We start from the raw sequence: 23,802 nt of genomic DNA, 5'->3' as shown, positions 1-23,802 counted from the left end.
TTTTCTATACCTGCTTCTGCATTCATCACGTTGATTGGCGTTGTTATATTATAGCGCATGGCTATTCTGCATTTTATATTTTTTCTGTTTTTTGCTTAATGGTTTCCTGTTGGAAAGTATATGTTAATTCCGTATTCTATTACCGATTTTATCAATGATTTGTATAGTATTAGCATGGTTTCCAGGGTCCGCTCCTTTATTTATATGTGCAATGTATCTTAACATTTTGAGTTTTCTCTTTAGCCTGTCTCATATTTGGCCCTCTTCATTTATTTGCTTTTTGAAGTTTGATCTATTATCTTTATTCTATCTAAAAGTTATTGGAAGTTATCCTCTGATAGATTTTGATAACCACTGTTACAGATATCCCATTTGATGATCTGACAGTGACAGTAGTATTTATACGTACACGTCATAACTTTCGCACACGGTCCGACACGAGTTGTCGAAATACGAATGGAACTATTTATTATTAAGTATGGAAACTCTATATCATCAAACAAACAAACTGGTCCAAGAAACACAACATCTTTTCTCACAGCTTGAGAAAAAAACGCCTAACCTGGATGTAAAAGAAATAGAAAACAACATAGAATCAAAAATAAACCTCATCAACAGGTAGTTATTAAAAAAAAAACTTTTATTTTTTATATAGGTAATTATATAAAGAAGTCATAGATCTATGTAGAATTCATAGATACATTTATTTTGCTTGCATGTATACATGTATTTTATAAAAATATTATGAAATAATAATATACAATTTCATACTCTTACATTTCAGTAATTGCGAGAAATTAGATGTATTATGCCGTAAAGGCCCTATATCTCAAAGACAGAATGCTAAAATGCGCGTGGATCAACTGAAATATGACAGCCGTCATCTCACAGCTGCTTTAAATTCATGGCGCAACAAAATGATTAGAAAACAAAGAGAAGAAGCTGAAAGGGAAGCATTGCTGTCTAGGACATTTACCACAAATGATCATGTTGATATTATGATAGATCATAATGTACAACACAATCATAGTTTAAGAAATGCAGTTAGTGGTATGGATGATCTCCTTCAAAGTGGTAGTAGTATTTTGGATAGTTTGAGATCACAAAGAATAACTTTAAAAGGGGCTCATAGGAAATTAATAGACATTGGGAATACATTAGGACTTTCACAAACCACAATGAGACTAATAGAGCAGAGAGCAAGACAGGATGGATTTATCCTAGTTGGTGGAATGTTGTTCACATGCTTTGTTATAGTTTTAATTATAATTTATCTTACATAGAAAATATTACCTTCCACTTTTTAAGTACATAGGATGATGCAATTAACACTATTAATTATTGAAGTATTTTAAATAGGAAATTGTTTTTGGCATTGTATAAAGAAATTTGGTATGTTTTTACTACTATGCGTGATATATAATATATTTGAATTAATAATGTTGAATGCTTCATCCTTCACATATTAAATTGAATGTTGCATTGTGAACCTGAAATTTGTAATTGTTACTTATTAAATATTAATACACATGTATTTGTATGTGTGTACACAATAAAATAAGAATGGCAGAGCTATATGTTAACAGTATAAATGTGGCAATTTAATTCATTCCGGTATCAATGTCGTTAACAGATTTCTAATTTTTTATTGATAGTGTATTACCACTTTTATACGAATTTAGCTAGAAATAAAACTCATTCCTAAAAATCACAAATTAATATATGGGTATTGGCAACACTGATATCATTTCCATTTAGTAAGTAAGTACATGTGGGAATATTAAATATGGATACCCATGTGCTTTTTTATTTGTAAAATAATTGGATTAAAATTCATTTTTTATCCTAATTTAAATGATAAAGTACTATTTTTTGACTGTACACATTAAGAATAATAAATTATGCTTGCAAGGACTCTTTATTTGTGTTGAATATTCATACTATTTTACAATAAATTAAAAAAATAAGGATTATATATATCTGTAATTTAAAAAGCGAATGTAAATTCAATACAACAAAATTTTATATAATCTTGTGTTGTAGTACTCCATGGTTTATCTTAAGGAAACTAATAGACAGGTTAGTTTCTATTTTCCACTATTAGCATAAAAATAAAGTAATCTACGTTTATATGAAGGTAAAATACATAAATAATACAAATTTCAATTTACTTGTTTTATTTATGTATATATGCCTTTATAATATTAAAAACTTTATAAATTATTTAATAAAATGGAATTTATTGTCCTGAGTAACCTATAACACAAATTATATTCAATATAATAAATTAAAAAATTAAATCACTAAGTTATATCTTTGAAAGTCGTTTTTAAATTAAAAAATAAAAAAGTTCAATTTTTTCTTATGATTTTTGGTGTATAAATTACACTATAGTGCTATAAGATTATGTAATCATTTTGTTTTATTTTAAGGTTCTTATTTTTAATTTCTGTAAAAATAAGTATTTGTAACACATTTTGAATTTGTAAGTGAAAATTTATTCAATTCCGAAAAGGTTTCAATTCTACAATATATAATATAGGTAAGTGCAAATTAATTCTTTTGAGTTGGAACATTGTAATTTCTTTTTTACTAAAAACACATAAAAATTTATTTAATAAGTTTGTAAAGCTAAAGGAAAGGAATGCATATTGATTTAAAAAAGGAAAGCATAAATATGTAATATATAATTGGATATACAAATTGGATTATTTTAGGATGTCTTTTCCAAGTAAAGAAGATCGTGCAAAATGTTGGAATCATAGAGATGAATATTGGAAGTGTCTTGATGATGGCAAAACAGAAACAGAGTGTAAAAAATTTAGAGATCAATATGAAAAGTTTTGTCCTGCACTATGGGTAAATTTTGTACTTTATTATAATAATTGAAGAATTGTAATATTATGTTTTTCACTTATGAAGTATAATAAGTAACAGTAAAGGAAATAATTTTCCTATATGTAATGCCTGTCTCTCTTTCATTAAATCTTCATGTTTATTACTTTTTACTAGGTAAAACACTTTGATCGTAAACGAGAGTACTTGAAATTCAAAGAGCAGCTAGAACAAGGGGGGTATGTTCCTGAAGAACAAAATGCAACATAAAATATAAAACTAATTTAGCAATTGTAATTTATAATTTATTACATTTGAACTAATAGCTATTAAATTGTTTCCAAATTAAGTTTTCTTATTTTTATTACTTATAATAAAACAAATGCAAGTAACAATATTGTCTTCTTATATTGTATGATGATCCTTAATCCATTATATTAAAAGCAGATCATATTTGCTTTCTCAATTATTTTACACATAGAGGCTAATTTTATGGCTGCTGGATGATATGCTTATTTACATTTAAACCAATAATTCATTATTTTTTGAATTTTTAAACTTTCTTTATGGTTTTGCAGGCATTAATTATGTTTTCTATAAATTTTTTATGTTTAAAAAACAAAATTTTAAAGAATGTTATTATTACATATTAATTGCAGGACATGCAGCCTTGATGGAGACAAAACAGACAAATCTGATGCAACTGCACAAACTTCAAAAGCAGTTTTTAATTTCCAAACAACAAATACAAACACGTATGACTAGGGTACAAAAATATATATAATATACATAATTATTAAATTGAATCTTCTGTTATTAAATTACAATAACAAAATGTGTACAAAAAATATGGAATTGAATTATGTAATCAAAGAGTTACAAACATGTGCAGAAGACACTGCTATTTTCAGAGTTAGTATTTTATGATTCTATTAATGTACAATTTCATTTAAAACGATTAATGTCTATTAGATTACTTTACATAAACATAAAGTATTTTGTTGTTGTATTTTTAGAAACTGATAAGCTTTGCTTCATCATGCAAAGAATCCTGGAATGATGAACATTTAAAACAATGGCAACCAGTTTATATACACATTATAGGAGCTTTTGCTTCGAATACAGAAATAAAAAGAGAGAGAACCTTGTTGGCTTCCCATACATTTTTTGCTTTATTGTCAATGCAATCTAATTTAGTATTTCTAAAAGAAACTTTTACAAATCTTTTGAGCTTTAAACATAATGAAGTATACATCTTCAATAAAAAGTATAATACTGTTGAATCCGGATTATTTAAACTGATTTGCGCTTATGGGTATTTACAAGTAAATTGCAGTAAAATATATTCTAATGATATTTGTTTTCTCATTTTCGATGTTATATTTGAGCATTGTATAAGATATACTAAACATTCTTATTTTGCATACAAAATATTATACATGTGGTTGCAACGAACCATAAACACAACTTTTTGGAATACATATTCTGAAGTAGAGCAGAGACTTGAAGCAATTATCTTTTCAAATTGGTGTAATGCTATCAATGACATTAGTAAGCAAAATTCGGCACTTATTTTTAACATGTACCTGAAAATCATGGAAAACAAATATAATGGATATTTGGAGTATCTGTTTAAGCATTGTGTCAATACAATTTCTTGGCAGAACGAATTAAAATATGATATACTTGCGGAAATTTGCGAAGTTTTGGACAAAATCAAAATTATTACATCTTATGACTTTTTATTTTCTTTATGTACTAGCTTAACAAAATATTATTTGCGTTCTGCTGGTACAAAAGTTTATCTTGCTATTATAAAAAAATTAAGCGAAAATGAATGGAAAGAAGCCTTTGGAGATATAATGAACTACCTCTTTCACCATTGGGAATCGCCAGAGAAGTGAGTTAAACTACCAAACTTTTACAAATAATGGAAAATTCTAGTGTCAAAATATGGATATTTAATTTCAGTGAAAATCATAATGCTCTTCAGTTACTTTACAAACATTGGCTTGAACCAGTTGTTAAAAAGTACAGAAATCTTTTACCTTATTTATGGAATTTAATCACAGATATAAGAGGACATTTTTTACGTTCACATCTCCAAAAATTGGCTTGTGAAATGCATATTGATCTTCCACAACAAGCAAGGATAGAATGTTATATAAATCATAATAAAGAAATCATAAGATTGAATGGATTTGCCATAAATTGTTATCAAATAACTAGATTATACAATGAAAATAGAGATCAGTTTTTTACAGTACAACATTTTTTATGGCACAATGCAAATAGTACAACAGTGTACATGAGAGATGGGATTGTCAAATATTTTAAAATATTTTATACTAACGTTCTAAAAATGTGTGATAATAATTCAAACAGTATACAAGATGTGTACCACATTACACATTGGTTGCATGAATTCTTTTTGGATTGTTTTGAAATTGGTTCTTGTTATCAAAGAAAAATTCTAGGCTTAAATTTGTATAGAGCCATACTTTCATTTACCAATGGCTTTGTCACAAATAAGTCCAATGTCGAAAATGTTTTGTGCATTTCATTGCTGAAAAAACATTTAATAATAACTGGAAACTGGAAATTCACAAACAGAAGGAGTTTATTTATCTTATTAAGACTTGTACTAGATTCTGCACTTGATGTCAAGCAATTAGCTGCTTCTATTATTCTTAATTATTTCAATAAAGATATTTTGTCTCATGTAGAAAAGCAGGTAAGAAATTATTCATCTTTTTCTCAACAGTTGGTTTTTCATTAAAAAAAAAAGGACATTATTGATTTAGATATTATTTCACACGGCATTGAAAAATTGTAATTCTTCTAAATTCTATGAAATTGAAAGTGGTGCGGCTCTTATGTCAATTTTAGTAAAATGGTTGCCTTTGAATATTTTACAAGATCATAAGGATTATAATGATCAGTTGAAATATTCGGATTTCTTGTTTAATGAAGCTACAAATCAGTTAATGCAAATGAAAGAAGATGTACTAAAGGCAATTGTTCAAAATAAACCATTTTATGGCGTGATGACTGCTTTATTAAATATTGCTTTTCAAAATGGTCAAGAAAGTTCTAATATATCTTCAGAATTTATTGAAAAAATATTGTATCTATTGGAAGATGCTACAGATTTTTTTCTATATATATTTTCTTCAAAATCCAAAAATACAGGTATATTTTATTCAATTTCATTGAAGTCTAAAATATATCTTGCCTTAGATGAAATTGTAACTGAATTTGTAGAATATTCGTCGTCGTTCGCAGAAATGGGATTAGCGATTAACGAAGCTATTAAAAATAGTGAGATAGACAACATCAATTTCGATGATTTAAGTTTAACTCCTGCACATCAGGTACTCATCTCTTGCATTTGGATGTCTTTAAAGGTAAAAGTTTTAACCTTTATCGTTTAATTTTAATAAATATATCTCTTTGTAAACAAAAGTAAGATAATAAAGCATATTTTCTATGTAGGTCTCCTGTGAAATAGCTTGTGAAATAGGTACATTAATGTATTCCGACGATACAGTTAAACGTTCCGCAAATGTTATCATTACTGTATTACTCAGATGTAGACACAAAGGTGTAGTGGAAGCAGCGGGTACAGCAATTGGACAATTAACGAGGTATAATTCATATTGATAGGATAATAGGAAAATTAAATATCTAGCGATTATGTCATTTCAGATGTTTGTGCAAAGAAGCTAAGTATTCTAATTTGCCAAAAACACATATATTGCGTATATTAGAAAATAATTTTATGGATTCTTTAAACATTACCAGAAGAGGTGCTGGATTATCAATTATGTTTCATAGAATTGTCGTTAGCGATAATCGACGAGATAGACCTCTTTTGCATTTTGCAGTACAAAAATTATTAGACCTGTTGGACAATGTTTCTGATGAGAATTTGAAGAGCATAGAATTTCAACACGATTCTCCATGGGCAAGACGTTTATATTTTCTACGAGCTTTAGTAGCTGATAAAGAAATAAACGCGCAGTTAACTCCATATATGGAAAGAATTTCGCTAACTTGTTTTAAATATTTGGAATCAGAAATATGGACTATCAGAAATGCAAGTCTACAATTATTTGGTTCGATAGTTCCAAGATTAATAGGCCAAAGTTATGGGGATACCTTAGATTTTGGAAATGGTTATTCCATTAATCATTTTGTTACGCATTATCCACTACTTGCAGACTATGCCATGAAAGAATTACATAGGTTTTCATTTACCTTTACAAGGTTCTCTACTGCTCTATATTTACATTCGAATATCGTTCATATTCTTATACTCCTTTCGAAATTTTCATGTAGTGCTTGCAACTTAATTGATTATTCCTCGCAAAAATATGTATCAAAAGTAAAATACTTACTTTATATACTGATTGGAAATCCTATTTTCTATGTTAGATTCTTAGCTGCAAAGGCATATGCAGCATTAACAGACTTTTTACAAATTCAACTCGAGCTTCAGAAATTAAAGTGCGATATTTCTTCATGCCAGAGTGTTAATTTAATCCATGGTTATTTGTTAACTATGAAATTTCTCAAAGAAAAATTATCCGTTGAAATTGAAAGTATAAATGTGTGTTCGAATGTTAAGCGATACGCTGATCGTGGATTAGAAAAATCTCCAGAATGGCTGCGATTTCGAAAAATATTACGAATTTGGAGTAATATGTCGAAAGGAGAATGTAGCTCACAAATATGTTACATGATTGAAATGCTATTTTTACAACTAAAAGAATTTATTTCCGATGAGATATCTAAAGAAGACATATTTATTTTTAACGGAAACAGATTTTTACTCTCTTCTGAGAAAATAAAACCAGGATTTTTCCAATTTGTAGACCTTTCTACAAAGTTATATGCTGACTATATAAACCGTACTAATAACGTTAATATTGATATTTTGCATAAAATTTTGTACTCCCCTTGTATCGATCAAAGTATTTCTTTCTTAAATCACGTGTCACATAGCATCCCAATTTTGGAAATTTTACTCAAACGTGTATTGCTGAATGAATACGGATGTAATGAACTACTTTTAAATGCAATGATAAATTACATTTTGAAAACTTTGAAGCACTGGCCGCTATTAGATATAAATGAATTAGATATTACGAAAATAGTAGAAATTTCGTTTATTGAAAAATTAGAAACTGTAAGATATTATAATTTATGGAGTTTAAAATGCATATTGATAATTTTTTCTCGAAACGAGGCAATGATAGACGAAGTACTATCCCATACACTCAAATTAAGTGTTCATGAAGAAGAACACATGAGACGAATCGCAGTTGAACTTATGCAATTCTTAGTTCATCGATTTGCAGAATTAACAAGCAAAACTAAATTAAGTATTTTACATTGCTGTTTAATTCTACTGAAAGATGAAATTACAGAGATACGCGAAATTATTGCGGAAAATTTAAGGGCGCATGTTCTACAGACAATTAATACTGAATATAATGCTTTAGGGCATGATGAACTTATATATCAAAGACTATTATCTGAAGTAATGCTCGAAAAATTAAATTTTCCTACGGATAACGATATGAATCTATTTTTCGTAAAATTGTTCACACACAGTATTAAGTATTTTGATAGTAACACGACTATTGAAAATCCTTTCTACCATGATGATAATCCTTTTTATAGAGAAGAGTCGAAGTTTCTAAATCTTTGTTTCTATTACATGAAACGAAAGGAGCACAGCCATGATAACTACTCTACAAAAGATAGTACGATAGGATGCGATAATGAAACGCATGAATCGAAATATCAACTGCAACGAGAATGTTATTTCGATGATATGAATTTAGAAACTATTTTAAATACTAAGTATGTAAATTATTTATTAATGAAACAAAAAATTGTAATACAGAATTATAGCTAATAATAATATGTAATGTACAATTTTAATGAATAAACGATAAGCAATAACGGATTACTCTTTATAACTAGATACTTATCATTTTTTTATTAGGGTGTCTCGAAATAAATGCTTTTTAGCCTATCAAAGTACACAAGAAATATTTAATATGTAGTTCTGAATAAATACATCTGTACATTTTACGGACATATGAATGTGTATACATTCACGAAGCTTGTAACTTCATATTTACATTATGCTACATTAATTGCCTTAAAATATTAGAAAATTTTGAACGATCATAGAATATATGTATATTACATACTGTGTAATTTTCATCCTTTAATATGTCCCATTGTTCATACTTTACCGTATCTACAATTAACACCCTTACACAATGTTATCAAATGTAGTAAATTTATCGTAATATTGTTCAAAATACATAATATTTCTAATCGTTAAACTAAAATTTTGTTGTCCGTGCAAGTTAAAAGTATTGTATAACGTCAATGTGCTTCATGAATTATCAGAACAACCTTACGCAAACATTCTAATAATTGGCAATATATATAGTATATATAAAATTACAAAAATTCAATTTCAAAAGTATATCTGGACATCAAGCAAGTTCATTCGTTTGAAACATCCTTTATTCGCTGACAGCCCATCATCTTTTGTTTAAATGCATTCGTAATTAAAGAAGTATTGAAGAAAGAAGTTCCTTTAGCAGGAAAAGAGAACATCCACATAGCAAAATATTTGAATGTGACTTCCTTCTTCAATCTTAAACTATGAAAGCTTATATTTAATAATATATTTGAACACTGCGCCATGCTTTCGTGTGTGAAAAAATTGCACGTACTAAAAATATGAAAACGATCAGAACATAACAGATTATTTTTCATTGAATATTTTTGAAAGTTAACTTTTCCTTACTTATTACACAAGTAAATTCAAATGCTTTTCTATGTAGGTACTATTCATTAAAAGTTTTAATATTTTACAATCATTACATTATGCTTGAATGGAATATTGTATTAAAAAAGGAACAGAAGATTTCAAATCATTTTCTATTTACTTCTAATCGTACTATATACTTTTTCATTTGAGTTTTGCAAACTATTTGTTTGACGAGATAGTCTTTGTCGGCTATTTCATCCGCCTTCGTGATATGTCACTAACGATTATAGTAAATTTCTTTGGTGATCATTTCTATTTACATCCATGTTATATAATAATTTCTACGGTGTACCTAATCTCATAATCATTTTCAAGAATACCATCTTTTGTTAAAGAAATCGTGCACACACGCTTGCGAGTGTTTTTTTTTTTTTATTAACCGTTTGAATCCCAAGTAGCGTGATCGCGCTGTTTAGATTTTGTGTCGAAAAGTCCCAGTACATTTGAACGTTACGGACGACTAATGGTACTTTGTATTTCATTGTTATCTTCTCAATAATTGTCATTGAACAAAACTTGAAATATTTATAAACTTATAGTATGCATATATAATAATTTCATAAAAATATAATATAATATAATTTAATAAAATTATATAATATTTCATAAAAATAACAAATATGATGAGCGCTATTGCGCCGCTTGTTTCTCTTCGCAATTGATTAAGACAAACGCTATCGCGCTCTTCGGGATTTTTCGACCCTATTTTTTCAAAGACCTCTGAGACTCAAACAGTTAACATTAAGTAGTAGACTCTACCCTAGACAAACATTAAACTAACGGTCTTATTGCTATTGCTATTAATAGTAAATGTGGATGTACACATGAAACTATAAGCAAAGTTACAGGTATATGATGTTTAAATGTTCTTTCGCAAAACAGTAAAAAATCATTGGAAGTAAGTTTATCTTGAGAATGATGTCTAATAATAATTATTTCTTCCAAACTAAATTTATATCTTTTACAATTATTATTAAAACCTAGAAAATTCACGACATAATTTCTTCTAAGATAGAATTGTGTATACGGATTAATATACATACACTTATTTGTTCGAATATTTAAGATTACACAAGCATTTCGGCAAATTTATAAAAAACACCTTTTTTGTATAAAGATTTTGTCGAATTAAAATTATTCAATATAATTTTCTATTATACAAGTAAAATACTCCCTTTTTATAGGAGTACAAAATGTTGTGCTTTTAAATATAGGAGCACCGTCAGTTTGAAGTACAGACAATTTTAGTATACACATAATTTTGCATAATACAATAGAAATATCAGGAACCATTATTTTTTTCTTTTTGTTTTTTATACACATGGATTGAGTATGCAGCAGCAAGCCATAAAAATATATTCTTTTCAATTTGATATATTCGATTTTCAATCTCTCAAGTTTGATATTCTATAAAACTAATAAAAAAATTTCTATTGTGATGTATTTTAATAAAATATTAAATATTTTTTGTTAAAATGTGAATGAAATTGTATTATTTCCTTGAGCATTATTCTTTTAATAATATATCATTCAACGCGATCATTGATTTCATTTTTACGTAAAATAACTTGGCAATGATTGCATTAAATTTTTGCTAGTACCTTCACAAATGATGTGAATCATAATATACGTGCGAATGATTTGAACAGTATGAAATTGTTACAGTTTCAAGTGTTCATAATCAATTATATGAAAAATTTAAAAGTTGGAAGAATTTCTCTTGTTCTCCAAATTTTTATTTACTTTAATAAAGAATGGAAGATTGTCTAATTCTCGCTAAATTTCAATGTTATACTTTGAATACATATTATATAAATAGGAAGCAGTGGGGAAAGAAGAGAAATATCTTCTCAATTTTTAAAATTGAATATTTTTAAATTTTACTGTTCTTTCCTTCATTTTCATACGCCCAAAAATGCATAGGCACAAGACAAGAATTCTTTTCCGATTTATAGAATTACAAAATAATCATGAAAACTGTTTAAGAACATTTTACATAAATGGAATATAAATAAGTGATTGCTCTCTATATTTTGTTCTTATCTATATATTCTTTTTACTCTAAGTTTCGTAACATAGATCATGTATATTTTTTATAAACATTTTATAAAAAATTAAATATACAGGATATAAGTCGACATAAAGTGCATGCAAAACTTGAAATTAATACAAACACAGCTTCATTGTAGCGACAAATCGTTAGAATAATATCTAGTTAATATTTGAGCATAGATAAAAAATCGTTGAAGACCGTTGATTATTCGCATATGAAATCGAAGTTACTGAACCATACCTGACTTTCTGAATGTTGTAAACTATAGCATTTTTTCAATATGTTTACAATTGCATCAATCTTTCATTCATTTATTAATGTTTGAATCTTTCTTCGTTTAAAGTGAATAATTTTGTTTTTTAAATTACTTTCATTTAAAATGGGACTTCGATGTCCCTTATGTATATCTACAAATATTATATGCTACATAATACAGTTGATTTATTTGAAAGAAACTTATTATGCATCCATGATTATGTACAATGGATGTTGCAGACATACTTATTATTCACACTTGGATGTATTCATCTTTAATCTAATTTATCTATGCTTAGAATTATATACTAGATGTCTTTAATAGAATTACGTTTCTTCCATATTGCTTAATAAAATCCATATTAGACATACGCAAAACTAAGTTTAGCTAAATAAATTCACATATTTTTGTTCCTATTAATTTATTCCTATTCCTTTCTATGAATTATTGATTCACGGATAAGTTCAATGAAAACTGTTGCTTGTAGTTGATGTTTCTAATGCAGTATTGCATTAGTATTGCATAACGTAGTAAAATTAAAAATAAAAATTGCAAACTGACTTATGAACAAATACCTTTTACAGAATATTATCGATGATCAAAGTGCCTGTGATTATTCTTTTCGCGTTTGCCGGTATTCAAAAGTATAGTCATTTGTTATTTAGCAGTTTGTCCAAGACCTACGGATGATTTCGTTTTTTGAGATGACTCTGCTGTTTCATTAGGCTGATCCACATCCATCTGAAACATTGATATCCAATAATATCTACTAATAACGTAAGCAGAATAAGTTGTAAATATTTTACCTTTTCTTCTTTTTCATCGTCAATTAATATTGGACCGTTTTCAGCTTCATATTCTTTCAAGACAGCATCTAAATTATACCTTCGTCGATAATTTACAAAGAATGACCGCAAATGAGCTTCTGTTTTAGTTCCGATTACATCAGCAATCGCAGAAAAATCTTTCCCATATTTTCGGACACCTTGAACGGCCAAGAGCAATTCATCATTTGTCCAACGAGCATTTATACGGCTGGATACTTCCGGTGGTCGTAAATCATCAATACCATCAGTTGTTTTACGTTTCAATGCGCTTACTTGCTGTTTGTTTGATTGTATCTGTGTATTAAAATTAAAAATTTTATTCAGCTAACTCAGATTTTCTTAATCGAACAATAAATTATATAGATTTTCCATATAAAAATGTATCCACACGTTTCATATTATTTTATTGTAAAACGTACTTGGCGTTTTAGGCTAACAATTTCGGTGTCAATCGCTTGTAAACTGTTGTTTGCTTGATTGGGTTGACCAGCCAATGCTGCTAAATCATCGTGATTAACAACGAGACCGCGAGGTGGTTTTCTTTTATTTGTTCGACCTGGCATGGAACTTAATGGTCTTGCTACACCAGTTCGCCTAAATCATTTAAATAAATTTGTAATGTATACTTCTAATATTTTCTTATCAGTGATATATCTGATCTACAATTACTTTGTTCTTGGAACTTCCTTTAAAATTAACTAACATAAATAAGAATGCTCATGCATTCTTATGAAAGTATATTTTAAAAAGTTTTGTGATACATGTATTATTACTTTACTCATTAAATATATAAAATTAATTTCCTATAATTCTTTAATTCATGATGAAATATATGCATGAACATTCTAATTTTAAGAAAAGTTCTAATAGTTTCTCAATTATTGAAATTTTATTTAACTTGCGCTCACTGACCTCCAGTGCAGATAGCAGCTGTGACACGCATGTCCTTTCGGCGTCGCACGAACACTATGACAAGCAACGCCACAGTTGCTACACGAGCCCTACAACACATAATACCCTTTTAAAATATATTCTGACAATCCCCCCACCCTTTCCATCCGTTAATATTTATCTAACATGTAACTAAACTAATCTTTAGAAATTTTTTATTACGAAAAGAATGAAATATATACATGAGAGTATTTAAAATTCTATCTAGAAACGTTAATTCGGCCCGCCATAAAAAATTAGAAGCTCCGAACTTTTTATAGTTTTATTATTTTAATCAAACTTTTAAGTAATAAAAAGCCAATAATTTCTTTCGAATTAATAAGTTCATGAGATATTTAGATCTCCCTTGTATTAGATAATTTTTGGGCTTCAACATTTTTTCCTCAGTAAGGTTTCAGCCTATCAATTCTACTATGTAGATTACTTTCGCAAAATTTTGTTCTTTTTGATAAATAAAAAAAAAAATATGTAGGGCAGAGAAATAATAAATACGGGACGGTAAAAATAATAGCAAAATATAATAAGCATACTATGCTATGCAACAGGGTAAGGTTTAGGCTGAGTACCTGAACCTGAGGGGCGTTTTCCGAGTCGGATGGGGCTTTGGCGTCAGTGCCTTGGCTTCCTGGCACAGCTTGGTTCTTTCCACGACGTATTCCGCGGTGGATCGTCCATTTCTAGAACGTTCCACATTTACGTTCATACACGATGCAACGATAATTTAACTAGCTTTAGTCTTGTATTACTGATGTTATATAGATCTTTTTAATAGTTCAGAAAATTATTAAGATACAAAAAATAGAAGTTTAATATTAATATATCTAAGTTGCATTTTTTTACATTATATTAGTTCATTCCATATTCGTCTCTTAACTCATAGTTCTGATAATTTTTACCAATTGTAGATCAGTGTTTTTATCATTTTCGTATTATTCACCGCATGGAATACGTTACCGTGTGGATACATTTTTTAGACGCATATTACTGCATATTAGATATGTACGATTTTGAGCCAGTGCCATGGCATTAAAATGCAGCAAGAGGAGAACACTACCACACGCAATAGCACAAACGTTAATTTACTTAACATAACGTGATAAAAAAAGATAGCAAAATTAAAATGGAAACAAAAAGCTTTAACTTTGTTTGTAAAAAAAGTTAACAAGCAACGAAAATAAATTTGTTATTCTAATTAATAAAACACAATTTTATATTTGTAATTACTAAAATATTTAAAAACTGATATTTTATGATATTTTATAATATGAAATATTATTCTAGATAGAAAGAGAGAGAGAAAATTTATTCTTTTTCATGGACATCAAGTGCATGCATTTGTTAAATATCTGAAAAATATGTCTTACTTTTTCTTCTGATTCACTGTCTGTATTGGAACCTAATTCACTCCCATTTTCACTACCATTTTCTCCTTCTTTCCCACCACTCGTTAGTTTCCTTGCTTGTCTATCCATTAGTGATGTTCTAGTCCGTGTCTTTTTCCAGCTATAATAATATTTAACAAGGCTGGCAATAGATTTATCTGGTAACTGTAAATATAAGACAAAAAAATTACCAATTTTTTATATAATTCTTGTATTTTTTAATTTTTAATTCAGGAAAGATTCTACCATTTGACGAATTCGATGGAAGCTTTTCCCATGAAACTGAAATGCTTGTTCAAAAAGAACTTTGTCCTCTACTGTCCATTCATCAGGGAATGGTGTAAAATTCGCTAAATCTAATACAGCACGCTCTAAGTTATGTTTGTGCCAAAATAACATTCCTAATGCTTGTTCTCCATTATAGCCATACTTTTCCTTTGCTAATATGATATATTCATCCACTATAAAGAAAAGAGAAATTTGTATGATATATGTATTATAAAAAATCAAATGAATAAAACAGTTGATATTTACATTTTTGATCAGGTATATCAGTAGTAGGAGACCATACCAATAATGCTCTATCAGGACACTGATCTAATCGGCGTTCTAAAATATAAAATATATAATTATGAAAGTGAAAATATGAATTTGAAAGAAACTTTTTTTAAAATTACAATGTATATGTAAAAAGAACCTGAAATTAATAATTCTGTTTAAATAACATACCACTGACTGGAACAAATTCTGGAACAATAACTTGATAATCCCTCCCAACACGGATTTTCTCTGCTGGAACTTAAAGAAATTATAATTTTTTAAAAATATAGAAATTTCAAATTAATGGAAAAATATAAGTGAACTTATTGTATAGTTTGTTAAAACATGAAGTTCCAAAAATGTTTTTTTAATTTATATTTTATTGATAATATACAGTAATAGCTACAAATTATTTTAATACACAATTACATATATAAAGACTCAATTATACTTCATTTAGTTCGATTAAAAAAAATAATATATTATTACAACGATATATAGAAATAAAAGTTCAATAATACCGAAAAAGTGAATTAAAATTGTTTCATAGAGATATTCACAGGAATTGGCTGAAAATGGGAGAAGCTTAAAAAGAGGAAAAGTGGGGCGCGCTGTTTGAAGATCCTTACGGATTTTCGCGTTCGATCAATATAAAAGTATGCAAACTTCCAAAGGAGAATATATTCTTAGAGTTATTGTATATTTATGATATATCGATTGAAATAAGGATTAAGAAGATCACGCTAATTATAATACTAATTGAAGTGCAATATGAAATTAGTACCTCCGTCTTCTTCGCTCGAAGATTCCGTCTGTCCATTAGGGCTGGGGCCCCTCGATCTGCGCCCATTTCTAACATTTTCTGAGTTTCTCTCTGCCAGAACCATCCTCCAACTTTTCTTCGATTTACTTTGTATCAAATTATTACCCTAGCAAAGAGATTTTTGTACGGAAAATCAGCAAAACCTGCGTTGCAGGCGATAGCTTGAAACTACACCGTGTTCGGTAGAATTCGACTCACGCTTCGTGCGACCGTAGCGAAAGTAAAATGGCTGCTTATGAAAGTGATCCGATTGGTCAACGATTTACTAAGTAAAGATGGCAACGTATATTTTCAATGTATTTCGAAATGAATCGTATTTAAAAAAAAAAACGAATATTTGCAATAATTTCTTTGTAATTATGATACAAGTATTTTCAATTGAATTTATACATAACTTAAGCAAAACAATTTTATTTATACATGCAAAAATAATAAAACATTCGATTTTTAACACAATTATATTACTTATATATAAAAATACATAACGTTTTGAATCAATTCAGAAAAATCTATTTATTTTCAAAAAATGAACAATTATAATTGTAAAATATTGTTATATTGTACAAAATATATTATTATTTTATCGAATCATGAATGAAGACATACATATTAATTTCAATAATCTATCCTATAACTATATTTGGAATACGCCAGATAAAACCCTAAACAAATGATACTGATGGTAATAAACAAATGACTTGAAGTTATGTAATTCGAGAAAGCATGGATTAGAAAATTATTTCATCCCAACTGTATTACAATACACATTTGGTATTTGATGCTATATATTTTATCTTTGCAACAAATCATATTCTTATTTTATGATGTAGATGGATGTATGAAAAATTATAAATAAATATATATAAAAAGGAAGGAATTACGATTAAATTACAATTTGGTTTAAGTTATATCACAATCAGTAAATTATAGCATAGAAGCAGATTGAAATAACGAGACATCGATATACTTTATACATTGATGATGTCACGAGGTACAGTGGCACGAATTATGTCCGAGAATTTTTCGTAGACTACATCAATTTTTGTAACAAATTCGCCAAATTGTAAATATTAGCTTGTGATAATAGTAAATGTAACGTATATTAAGGACGAATACAGAAAGTAAATTGTTTAATAATTGTTATAAATAATCATAGAATTAAAATAAGTCATAACCTCAATTCTACGGTTTATGTTGAAAGTTTTATCACTAAGAGGCGCCACTATCAAGCAATCGCAGTCTCTGATAGACTTTGCCGTGTAAGGAACTTTCATCGCCAATTTAATGTAAATATTACATTTGTTGAGAATTTAGAGTTTATTTTAGCATACATAAGTTCGAAATTATTGTTTGCGTTCCCCGTGCAATTCATTGCTGGGCGTCATTCCGTAATATTTCTCGTTTAGCCGAGATCGGCAATAACCAAAAAATCTCTCCGTAGGTATTCTTTTTTTCCTTAGTAATAGCTGATTTTTTCCTTAACATCTCATTAATGTTAGATATTTTATTTCACATCAAGTTCTATAACCCTTCTAAAAAGAATCTAGGTTCTGTCTACATTTTTTCGGATTATGTGACGTTTACTGTTTAGAATAGTACAGTGATTAATTTTTGTTCACCAGCCAATTGTTACACATATTAATAAGTTAAATTGAATATCTGATATCCTTTTTGTGCTTCTGTCCTACGAGATTTTATTCATTACGATAGTACATATCTTTTTCTCTATTGAAAACATGTTAGAATTAAGAAAAGAAAAAAAGAACTTTCCTGAATATATTCTTAAATATTTATTGAAAAATAATAATGCTTATTGTATTATTTATATATTAGATCATTCAAGATAAACATCTGTGTACATACATTATAAATTTAATTTTGGCTTAATATATATTTGCAAGTAGTATATATACATATGTAATCTAAAATATGTTACAAGCTCCTATCATTATGTTGTTTGTAGTTTAGATATTTTCTTAGCCTCAGTAGTAAGTATTTGTTAATCTATATTTAAATAGCTTGTCCTCATATAAATGTTGCAAATAAAGGAACGATTCTTTATAAATATTTGGGTTATTAAGCTATTTTTTCTGTATCTGTTTATACATTTATACATACATATAGATATACATAGTATCTAAAAAACCATTTATAATCTTATTTGTCTATTGTCATAAAAAATTATTTCTACATTTGACATGTTAGTATGATAAGATTATCATTATCATTGGATTTTTTTTATTGCTTTATTACAGATGTTTGTCTGAAACAATATATTGAGATTTAACTTTACTCTAAGCTCTTGGTAAGCTTTTTTGAGAGATTCTAGTGTAAATTAAACAAAATGAGGGTTGTTGCACTAGTCAGTGGTGGTAAAGACTCATGCTTTAATATGATGCAATGTATAGCTGCAGGCCATGATATTGTGGCCCTAGCTAATTTATATCCTGTTGGAAAGGGTAAATAATAACTGATAAAATCTTTCAATCTATTTAAATATATTATAACTAATGAAACAACTGATTTATAGATGAACTAGATTCATTTATGTTTCAAACTGTTGGATATCAAGGTGTCGAATACATTGCAGAAGCTATAGGTTTACCAATGTATCGTGAACCAACCTTTGGTAGGTCAAAAATGCAAGAAAAGTATTATTATCCAACAGAAAATGATGAAGTTGAAGATCTCTTTAGGTTGTTAAGTAAAGTGAAGGTAAGATATAAAAAATACATTATAGGATAATTTTGTTAGTTTAATTATTTTAACTTTGTTGACTCCTTAGGAAAAAGAAAATATAGAAGCTGTTTCATCAGGAGCTATTCTGAGTGATTATCAACGAATTCGTGTGGAAAATGTGTAATTATTTAATGCAAATTTTTAAATATTTAATTCTTATGAAAAAGTTTATGAAACAGAAAATAAAAATTTTATTTTTTAATTTGATAAAGACAAAAATATCTAATGTATTGAAAGTTTATTTTCAGATGTAGTCGTTTAGGACTTGTTTCTCTATCATATCTATGGAGAAGAGACCAAGATGAATTGTTAAAAGAAATGATAGAAAGTTCTGTAAATGCAGTTATAATCAAGGTGGCAGCTTTAGGCCTTGAACCAAGGCATTTGGGTAAATCACTTTCTGAAATGCAATCCCATCTTGCCAAAATAGTAAGTAAAATGTCTTAATGATTAATTTAATACAAAAGAGTCTCCTTTGATTTCATCTTATATTGGAAGTATTCCAAATATAAATAGCTCATATAAAAAAAGTATATGCAAAGAAAACTTATTGAAATTGTAAACGAGTAGATATATATATGTTATGTTAATAGCTATATGTTTACTTATAGAAAGAAAAATATGGTGTTAACATATGTGGAGAGGGAGGAGAATATGAAACCTTTATATTAGATTGCCCCTTATTTAGTAAAAGTATTGTAATGTAAGTTCTCAAATTTATTATCAACATGAATGTAAAACGAGTACATATATGTACTTTTTATTTTATTCTAGAGATGAATATGAAAGTGTAGTTCACTCAAATGATAACATAGCACCCGTTGGATATATAAACTTTAAAAAAATTCATGTACAAGAAAAAAATGTATGTTGAAATATTTTATATTTTTATGAATCTCAGAATAAATCCATAAGTAATCAAGAAAAACTTTTTCAGGATGGTCTAGAAGGATTAACGTTACAAGAAAGATTAAAAAATGTTCCTATTAAAACCCCATCTGATTACATTACAGAAATAGTTGGACCAGAATTACATGACGGCTGTAATTTATCGGAAGATGAAAACGATGAACATGATTGTACAGACAATAATCTAAGAACTTCGAATTCTGGTAAATTTTAATCGATCAGATTATCTTGTTTATCACATAATAAATTAATTCAATTTACAACAATAATAGGTCAATTTAACCCACCAAGTCCTATGGAAATTTTATATGAGGAAGAAGACTATCCTGATGTGCCAGTAGTAAACAGAAATCAAACCGGCTGGTTCTGGTTTGGCGGTATCGCTGGTAAACATCCGGATGCTAAATCTGCGATGCGAGAAGCATTGGAGAAATTAAGCAGTAGGTAAACTTTAAGTTTTTTAAATCATCTTTTAGTTAATTTTTTTTTCGTGTAATATCGTATTTTGGATTTGATGTAGATTGATAAAACACACGTATCGACTGTCTAGGTCTAGTCAAAAAGGAAAATCTTCAAATATCGGACATCGTTGCCGTAACGTTATATATAAAAGATATGTCGAATTACATATCTATAAACGAGGTTTATATCTCATGTTTGAACAAAACAAATCCACCAGTTCGTGTATGTGTGGAATGTCCGTTAAATATACATGTTGTACTTGATGCTATAGCCTATAAAGAAACTCAAGACTGTGGTGATAAGAAAATTCACAAACGACATACAATGCATGTTCAGAGCATAAGTCACTGGGCACCTGCAAACATTGGTCCTTATTCTCAAGCTGTTCGTGTGAGTGTACTACCGTTACAAACCAATTTGCGTGCGCGTCTCTGTGTGTATATGTAGACAAAATGTGTGTATGTGCGCATTCATACGCGCACGCACACACATCTGGTTTACAAAAGAAACATAACAGTGAGGTAAACAAAATAAAATTTTTTAGAATGAAAATAAGAAATTGAACATTTAATAAGTAATATAAAAAAACATTTAAATGACACTTACTAATAATTCTGAATCTATTTTAATCAATATATATATAAAAAAAATAACTATGTCATTTTTCACAACAAAAATTTTAATTGCTTATTTGATAGGTGGGTGATATTATCTCAGTTGCTGGCCAAATACCACTGGTGCCTGGTAGTATGACTATTCTGGACTTAAATATTAAAAGGCAATGTCGTTTAACGTTGAGGCATATAGATCGTATTGTTAAAGCTATGGACTCGAATACGCAACTCAGGGATATTGTGCAAGGTATTTGTTTTTTGACTCATTCTAGTTATATACCAGATGCACGAAAGGAATGGGAGAAGCGAACAAATAATGCTATTGTGGATTACATCGTTGTACCGAATCTTCCACGTGGTGCTCAGGTTGAATGGTGCGTTTGGGCTCATAGAGATAATAATAGATTTGAATGTAAGTATATGAAGGACTAATCTTTATTAAGCAATATTTTTAAAACTCATTTTTTTACAGATGAAGAGACTGGTAAATGCGTAGGCAATTTCAAAGTGGCAATAAGGCGTAGATGGAATTACGAAAATAACGTTTCAGCAATTGTGTGTTATATGTCCACTGGTACATATTATTGTTTGAATATTTTTACAACTTTTCGTAAACAAATAAAAAGTATTCTATCCTAATTAGGTTCATCCAATTCAACTGGTAATTTAGCCGCGGAGACGAATTTATCTTCTACAGAGTTAACTGTAAACGAACTAACAGAAGCACTCGAATATGTATTGTGTAAACTTACAAAGGGATCCCAAACTGTAAATCCGACATGCAATCTACGCATCTTCTACAAAGTCGGCAGTTCGCCAGGACCGAATTTTATTCAGGACATTCTTTCTAAATTTTCTACACGAAATTTAGTCACTACTATTATACCGGCAACGCACTTACATAATTTCAGTACATTTTTATCTATATGCGGTATTAGACACGAGTAAAGCCTAACAATAGTTTTTACGTTGTCAATTATTTACATTAACATTATTGTCTCGTATAAACATTGCAAAGATTTTATTTGCCGTTTAAATTATTTCGATCAATAGATATATGAACCAAGAACAAATTGATTTTGATAAGAATATGAAAATAATTAACGGCTATGTGGAAACTCGACCACGATTGTAAAACTTTATATATTCTAAAGGATAATTACTTAGCAGTATCAGTGCTCGAATGTAAACGTTATTTTTCACCTTTTCTACTGATTGCTTGTTGGGTTTGCTCAGAATTCACTTGACATCTGTCAATAGTGTATTTATATTCGGCTAGTCAACGAGACGTTAGTGATTTTAAGTCATTTTGTCTCGTTAGTATAAGTGTTCTACATAATGTAAAACACGTTATGCCATCTCATAACGTGTGCTGTATGCTATGCCTCGTTTTTGCTCAAGTTATTTTCTATTTTTCACAATTTCACGATACGTGCGGAGTGTTAAGTGTGTGATTTTATGGAAGAATTTGAAAGCGTGCACAGTCATTTTTATAGTAGCGCTCAAAGTAAACTGAATATAAAAAAATGTATCAGACATATTAGGAGAAACTATACATTCTAACATCAGATATGAAAAAAACCTAGTTTATGCCCTCTCTAATTTTAGCCAAAAAGATTTAAAAAAGGAGAAAAAAGAAAAAAAAGGAGACTGGAACGATAAGCGGAAATTTAAAACACGCACTTCTCAACGATTATCTCCTTTCACTTTTGAAATGCTGCCGATATTCCGCTATCATTTAGACTTTATATTGAATGGCAGGCATGTAGCTTTGCAAAAAAGATATAACAAAATGTGTTTCGCAAAAAAGGTATTGTTTAAATCCTCGGTAGTTTCTGCAAAATTGATCTAATGTTTTAAAGATACATCTTGTACAAAAACGATGTGCTATACATATATTAAAATATTTTTGACAGTATAATATTCATGTAACGATATGCCAAAGTTTGTATTTTACAATTTGGACATTGTTTAATCGATTTTTATGTCATCTTATTTTCTTGTACATATTATTAAATAATCTAAAACATTTTTGCAATGTATTATAAAATGTAATTAGTTTCGAAAACGACAATTGGTTATCAATTACGTGTGAATATCAGGGAAAGATAAAATTCTGATACAAGGAACATGAAATATACTGTTCACGACGTGGATACTGCGTTACTATAAATATGTAAAAAGATATTTGCAAGGCATACAACTCTCGCAACAAAATACTATTCCGAGGATTATATTGCAAAGAAAAATAAAGAAAGTGATATATATTTTTAAGAAATTGCTATTTTGTTTCATATTTTATTATACTCCCTTTTTTGTCTTCAATATACATACGCATTAATTCTCAGTGCTTTTTTAGAAAACGTACTAATAAATTATAAAATTGTTAAGTTTCTTACAAATAAAAATTAATTCTATAAGTTATTATTGAACTTGTGTATATGCATGTAACAAATGTAAATATTAAAAAAGAAACAGCACATTATGTACATTTAAAAAGAAATCTTAAAAATCATTAGAAAATTTATATAATTCTATGAAGCAGTCTT

General features: G+C 28.5%; 4 protein-coding genes across 8 annotated transcripts; 3 read left to right on the top strand and 1 right to left on the bottom strand.

The window, feature by feature from the left end:
• Positions 1–74: 74 nt before the first annotated feature.
• Positions 75–1,592, top strand: LOC117214304 (Golgi SNAP receptor complex member 2). The gene is made up of 3 exons (XM_033460299.1): positions 75–208; positions 364–618; positions 785–1,592. The coding sequence occupies exons 2-3, from the start codon at positions 479–481 to the stop codon at positions 1,281–1,283; spliced, it is 639 nt and encodes a 212-aa protein (XP_033316190.1). The 5' UTR covers positions 75–208; positions 364–478; the 3' UTR covers positions 1,284–1,592.
• Positions 1,593–1,694: 102 nt separating this feature from the next.
• Positions 1,695–8,788, top strand: LOC117214300. Of its 2 annotated transcripts, XM_033460291.1 has the most exons (8): positions 1,695–2,079; positions 3,495–3,747; positions 3,852–4,735; positions 4,807–5,569; positions 5,640–6,027; positions 6,100–6,242; positions 6,331–6,482; positions 6,544–8,788. In XM_033460291.1, exons 2-8 carry the CDS (start codon positions 3,670–3,672, stop codon positions 8,759–8,761), a joined length of 4,626 nt encoding a protein of 1,541 aa, XP_033316182.1. In that variant the 5' UTR covers positions 1,695–2,079; positions 3,495–3,669; the 3' UTR covers positions 8,762–8,788. The 2 variants fall into 2 exon arrangements, with proteins under 2 accessions (XP_033316182.1, XP_033316181.1); XM_033460290.1 differs by having other exon boundaries at positions 5,640–6,242.
• Positions 8,789–10,471: 1,683 nt separating this feature from the next.
• On the bottom strand, positions 10,472–16,735 carry LOC117214303 (REST corepressor 3). Of its 2 annotated transcripts, XM_033460297.1 has the most exons (10): positions 16,491–16,735; positions 15,896–15,964; positions 15,701–15,775; positions 15,413–15,627; positions 15,149–15,331; positions 14,351–14,461; positions 13,746–13,834; positions 13,253–13,427; positions 12,813–13,127; positions 10,472–12,747 (listed from the first exon to the last, which is right to left on the bottom strand). In XM_033460297.1, the coding sequence occupies exons 1-10, from the start codon at positions 16,591–16,593 to the stop codon at positions 12,664–12,666; spliced, it is 1,419 nt and encodes a 472-aa protein (XP_033316188.1). In that variant the 5' UTR covers positions 16,594–16,735; the 3' UTR covers positions 10,472–12,663. The 2 variants fall into 2 exon arrangements, with proteins under 2 accessions (XP_033316188.1, XP_033316189.1); XM_033460298.1 differs by lacking the exon at positions 14,351–14,461.
• A 956-nt stretch (positions 16,736–17,691) lies between these two features.
• LOC117214313 (diphthine--ammonia ligase) lies at positions 17,692–23,531 on the top strand. 3 transcript variants are annotated; one of them, XM_033460310.1, is made up of 13 exons: positions 17,692–17,815; positions 18,785–18,988; positions 19,060–19,244; positions 19,315–19,388; positions 19,517–19,697; positions 19,880–19,971; positions 20,043–20,133; positions 20,206–20,380; positions 20,450–20,617; positions 20,728–21,029; positions 21,338–21,665; positions 21,726–21,827; positions 21,897–22,201. In XM_033460310.1, the coding sequence occupies exons 2-13, from the start codon at positions 18,874–18,876 to the stop codon at positions 22,199–22,201; spliced, it is 2,118 nt and encodes a 705-aa protein (XP_033316201.1). In that variant the 5' UTR covers positions 17,692–17,815; positions 18,785–18,873. The 3 variants fall into 3 exon arrangements, with proteins under 3 accessions (XP_033316201.1, XP_033316203.1, XP_033316202.1); XM_033460312.1 differs by having other exon boundaries at positions 17,698–17,966; positions 21,924–23,531; XM_033460311.1 differs by having other exon boundaries at positions 17,734–17,966; positions 21,897–23,531.
• Positions 23,532–23,802: the final 271 nt, after the last annotated feature.

This window comes from Bombus bifarius, unplaced genomic scaffold (assembly GCF_011952205.1).
Source record: "Bombus bifarius isolate JDL3187 unplaced genomic scaffold, Bbif_JDL3187 scf7180000009200, whole genome shotgun sequence".
Lineage (NCBI taxonomy): Eukaryota > Metazoa > Arthropoda > Insecta > Hymenoptera > Apidae > Bombus > Bombus bifarius.
This window is presented reverse-complemented; position numbering and strand designations above follow the sequence as displayed.

Bases quoted from the DNA above. Each gene is read 5' to 3' on its own strand.
- LOC117214303 (XM_033460297.1), bottom strand. From the start codon at position 16,593: ATGGTTCTGGCAGAGAGAAACTCAGAAAATGTTAGAAATGGGCGCAGA. The intron at 15,332-15,412 runs GTAGAATCTTTC...TTATATTTACAG, and splicing joins TCCATCGAATTCGTCAAATG to TTACCAGATAAATCTATTGC. The intron at 12,748-12,812 runs GTAAAATATTTA...TCAATGTTTCAG, and splicing joins ACGATGAAAAAGAAGAAAAG to ATGGATGTGGATCAGCCTAA.
- LOC117214300 (XM_033460290.1), top strand. From the start codon at position 3,670: ATGTGTACAAAAAATATGGAATTGAATTATGTAATCAAAGAGTTACAA. The intron at 6,243-6,330 runs GTAAAAGTTTTA...TTTTCTATGTAG, and splicing joins GCATTTGGATGTCTTTAAAG to GTCTCCTGTGAAATAGCTTG. The intron at 6,483-6,543 runs GTATAATTCATA...ATGTCATTTCAG, and splicing joins GCAATTGGACAATTAACGAG to ATGTTTGTGCAAAGAAGCTA.
- LOC117214313 (XM_033460311.1), top strand. From the start codon at position 18,874: ATGAGGGTTGTTGCACTAGTCAGTGGTGGTAAAGACTCATGCTTTAAT. The intron at 19,698-19,879 runs GTAAGTAAAATG...GTTTACTTATAG, and splicing joins AATCCCATCTTGCCAAAATA to AAAGAAAAATATGGTGTTAA. The intron at 21,828-21,896 runs GTACATATTATT...TATCCTAATTAG, and splicing joins TGTGTGTTATATGTCCACTG to GTTCATCCAATTCAACTGGT.
- LOC117214304 (XM_033460299.1), top strand. From the start codon at position 479: ATGGAAACTCTATATCATCAAACAAACAAACTGGTCCAAGAAACACAA. The intron at 619-784 runs GTAGTTATTAAA...CTTACATTTCAG, and splicing joins AAAATAAACCTCATCAACAG to TAATTGCGAGAAATTAGATG.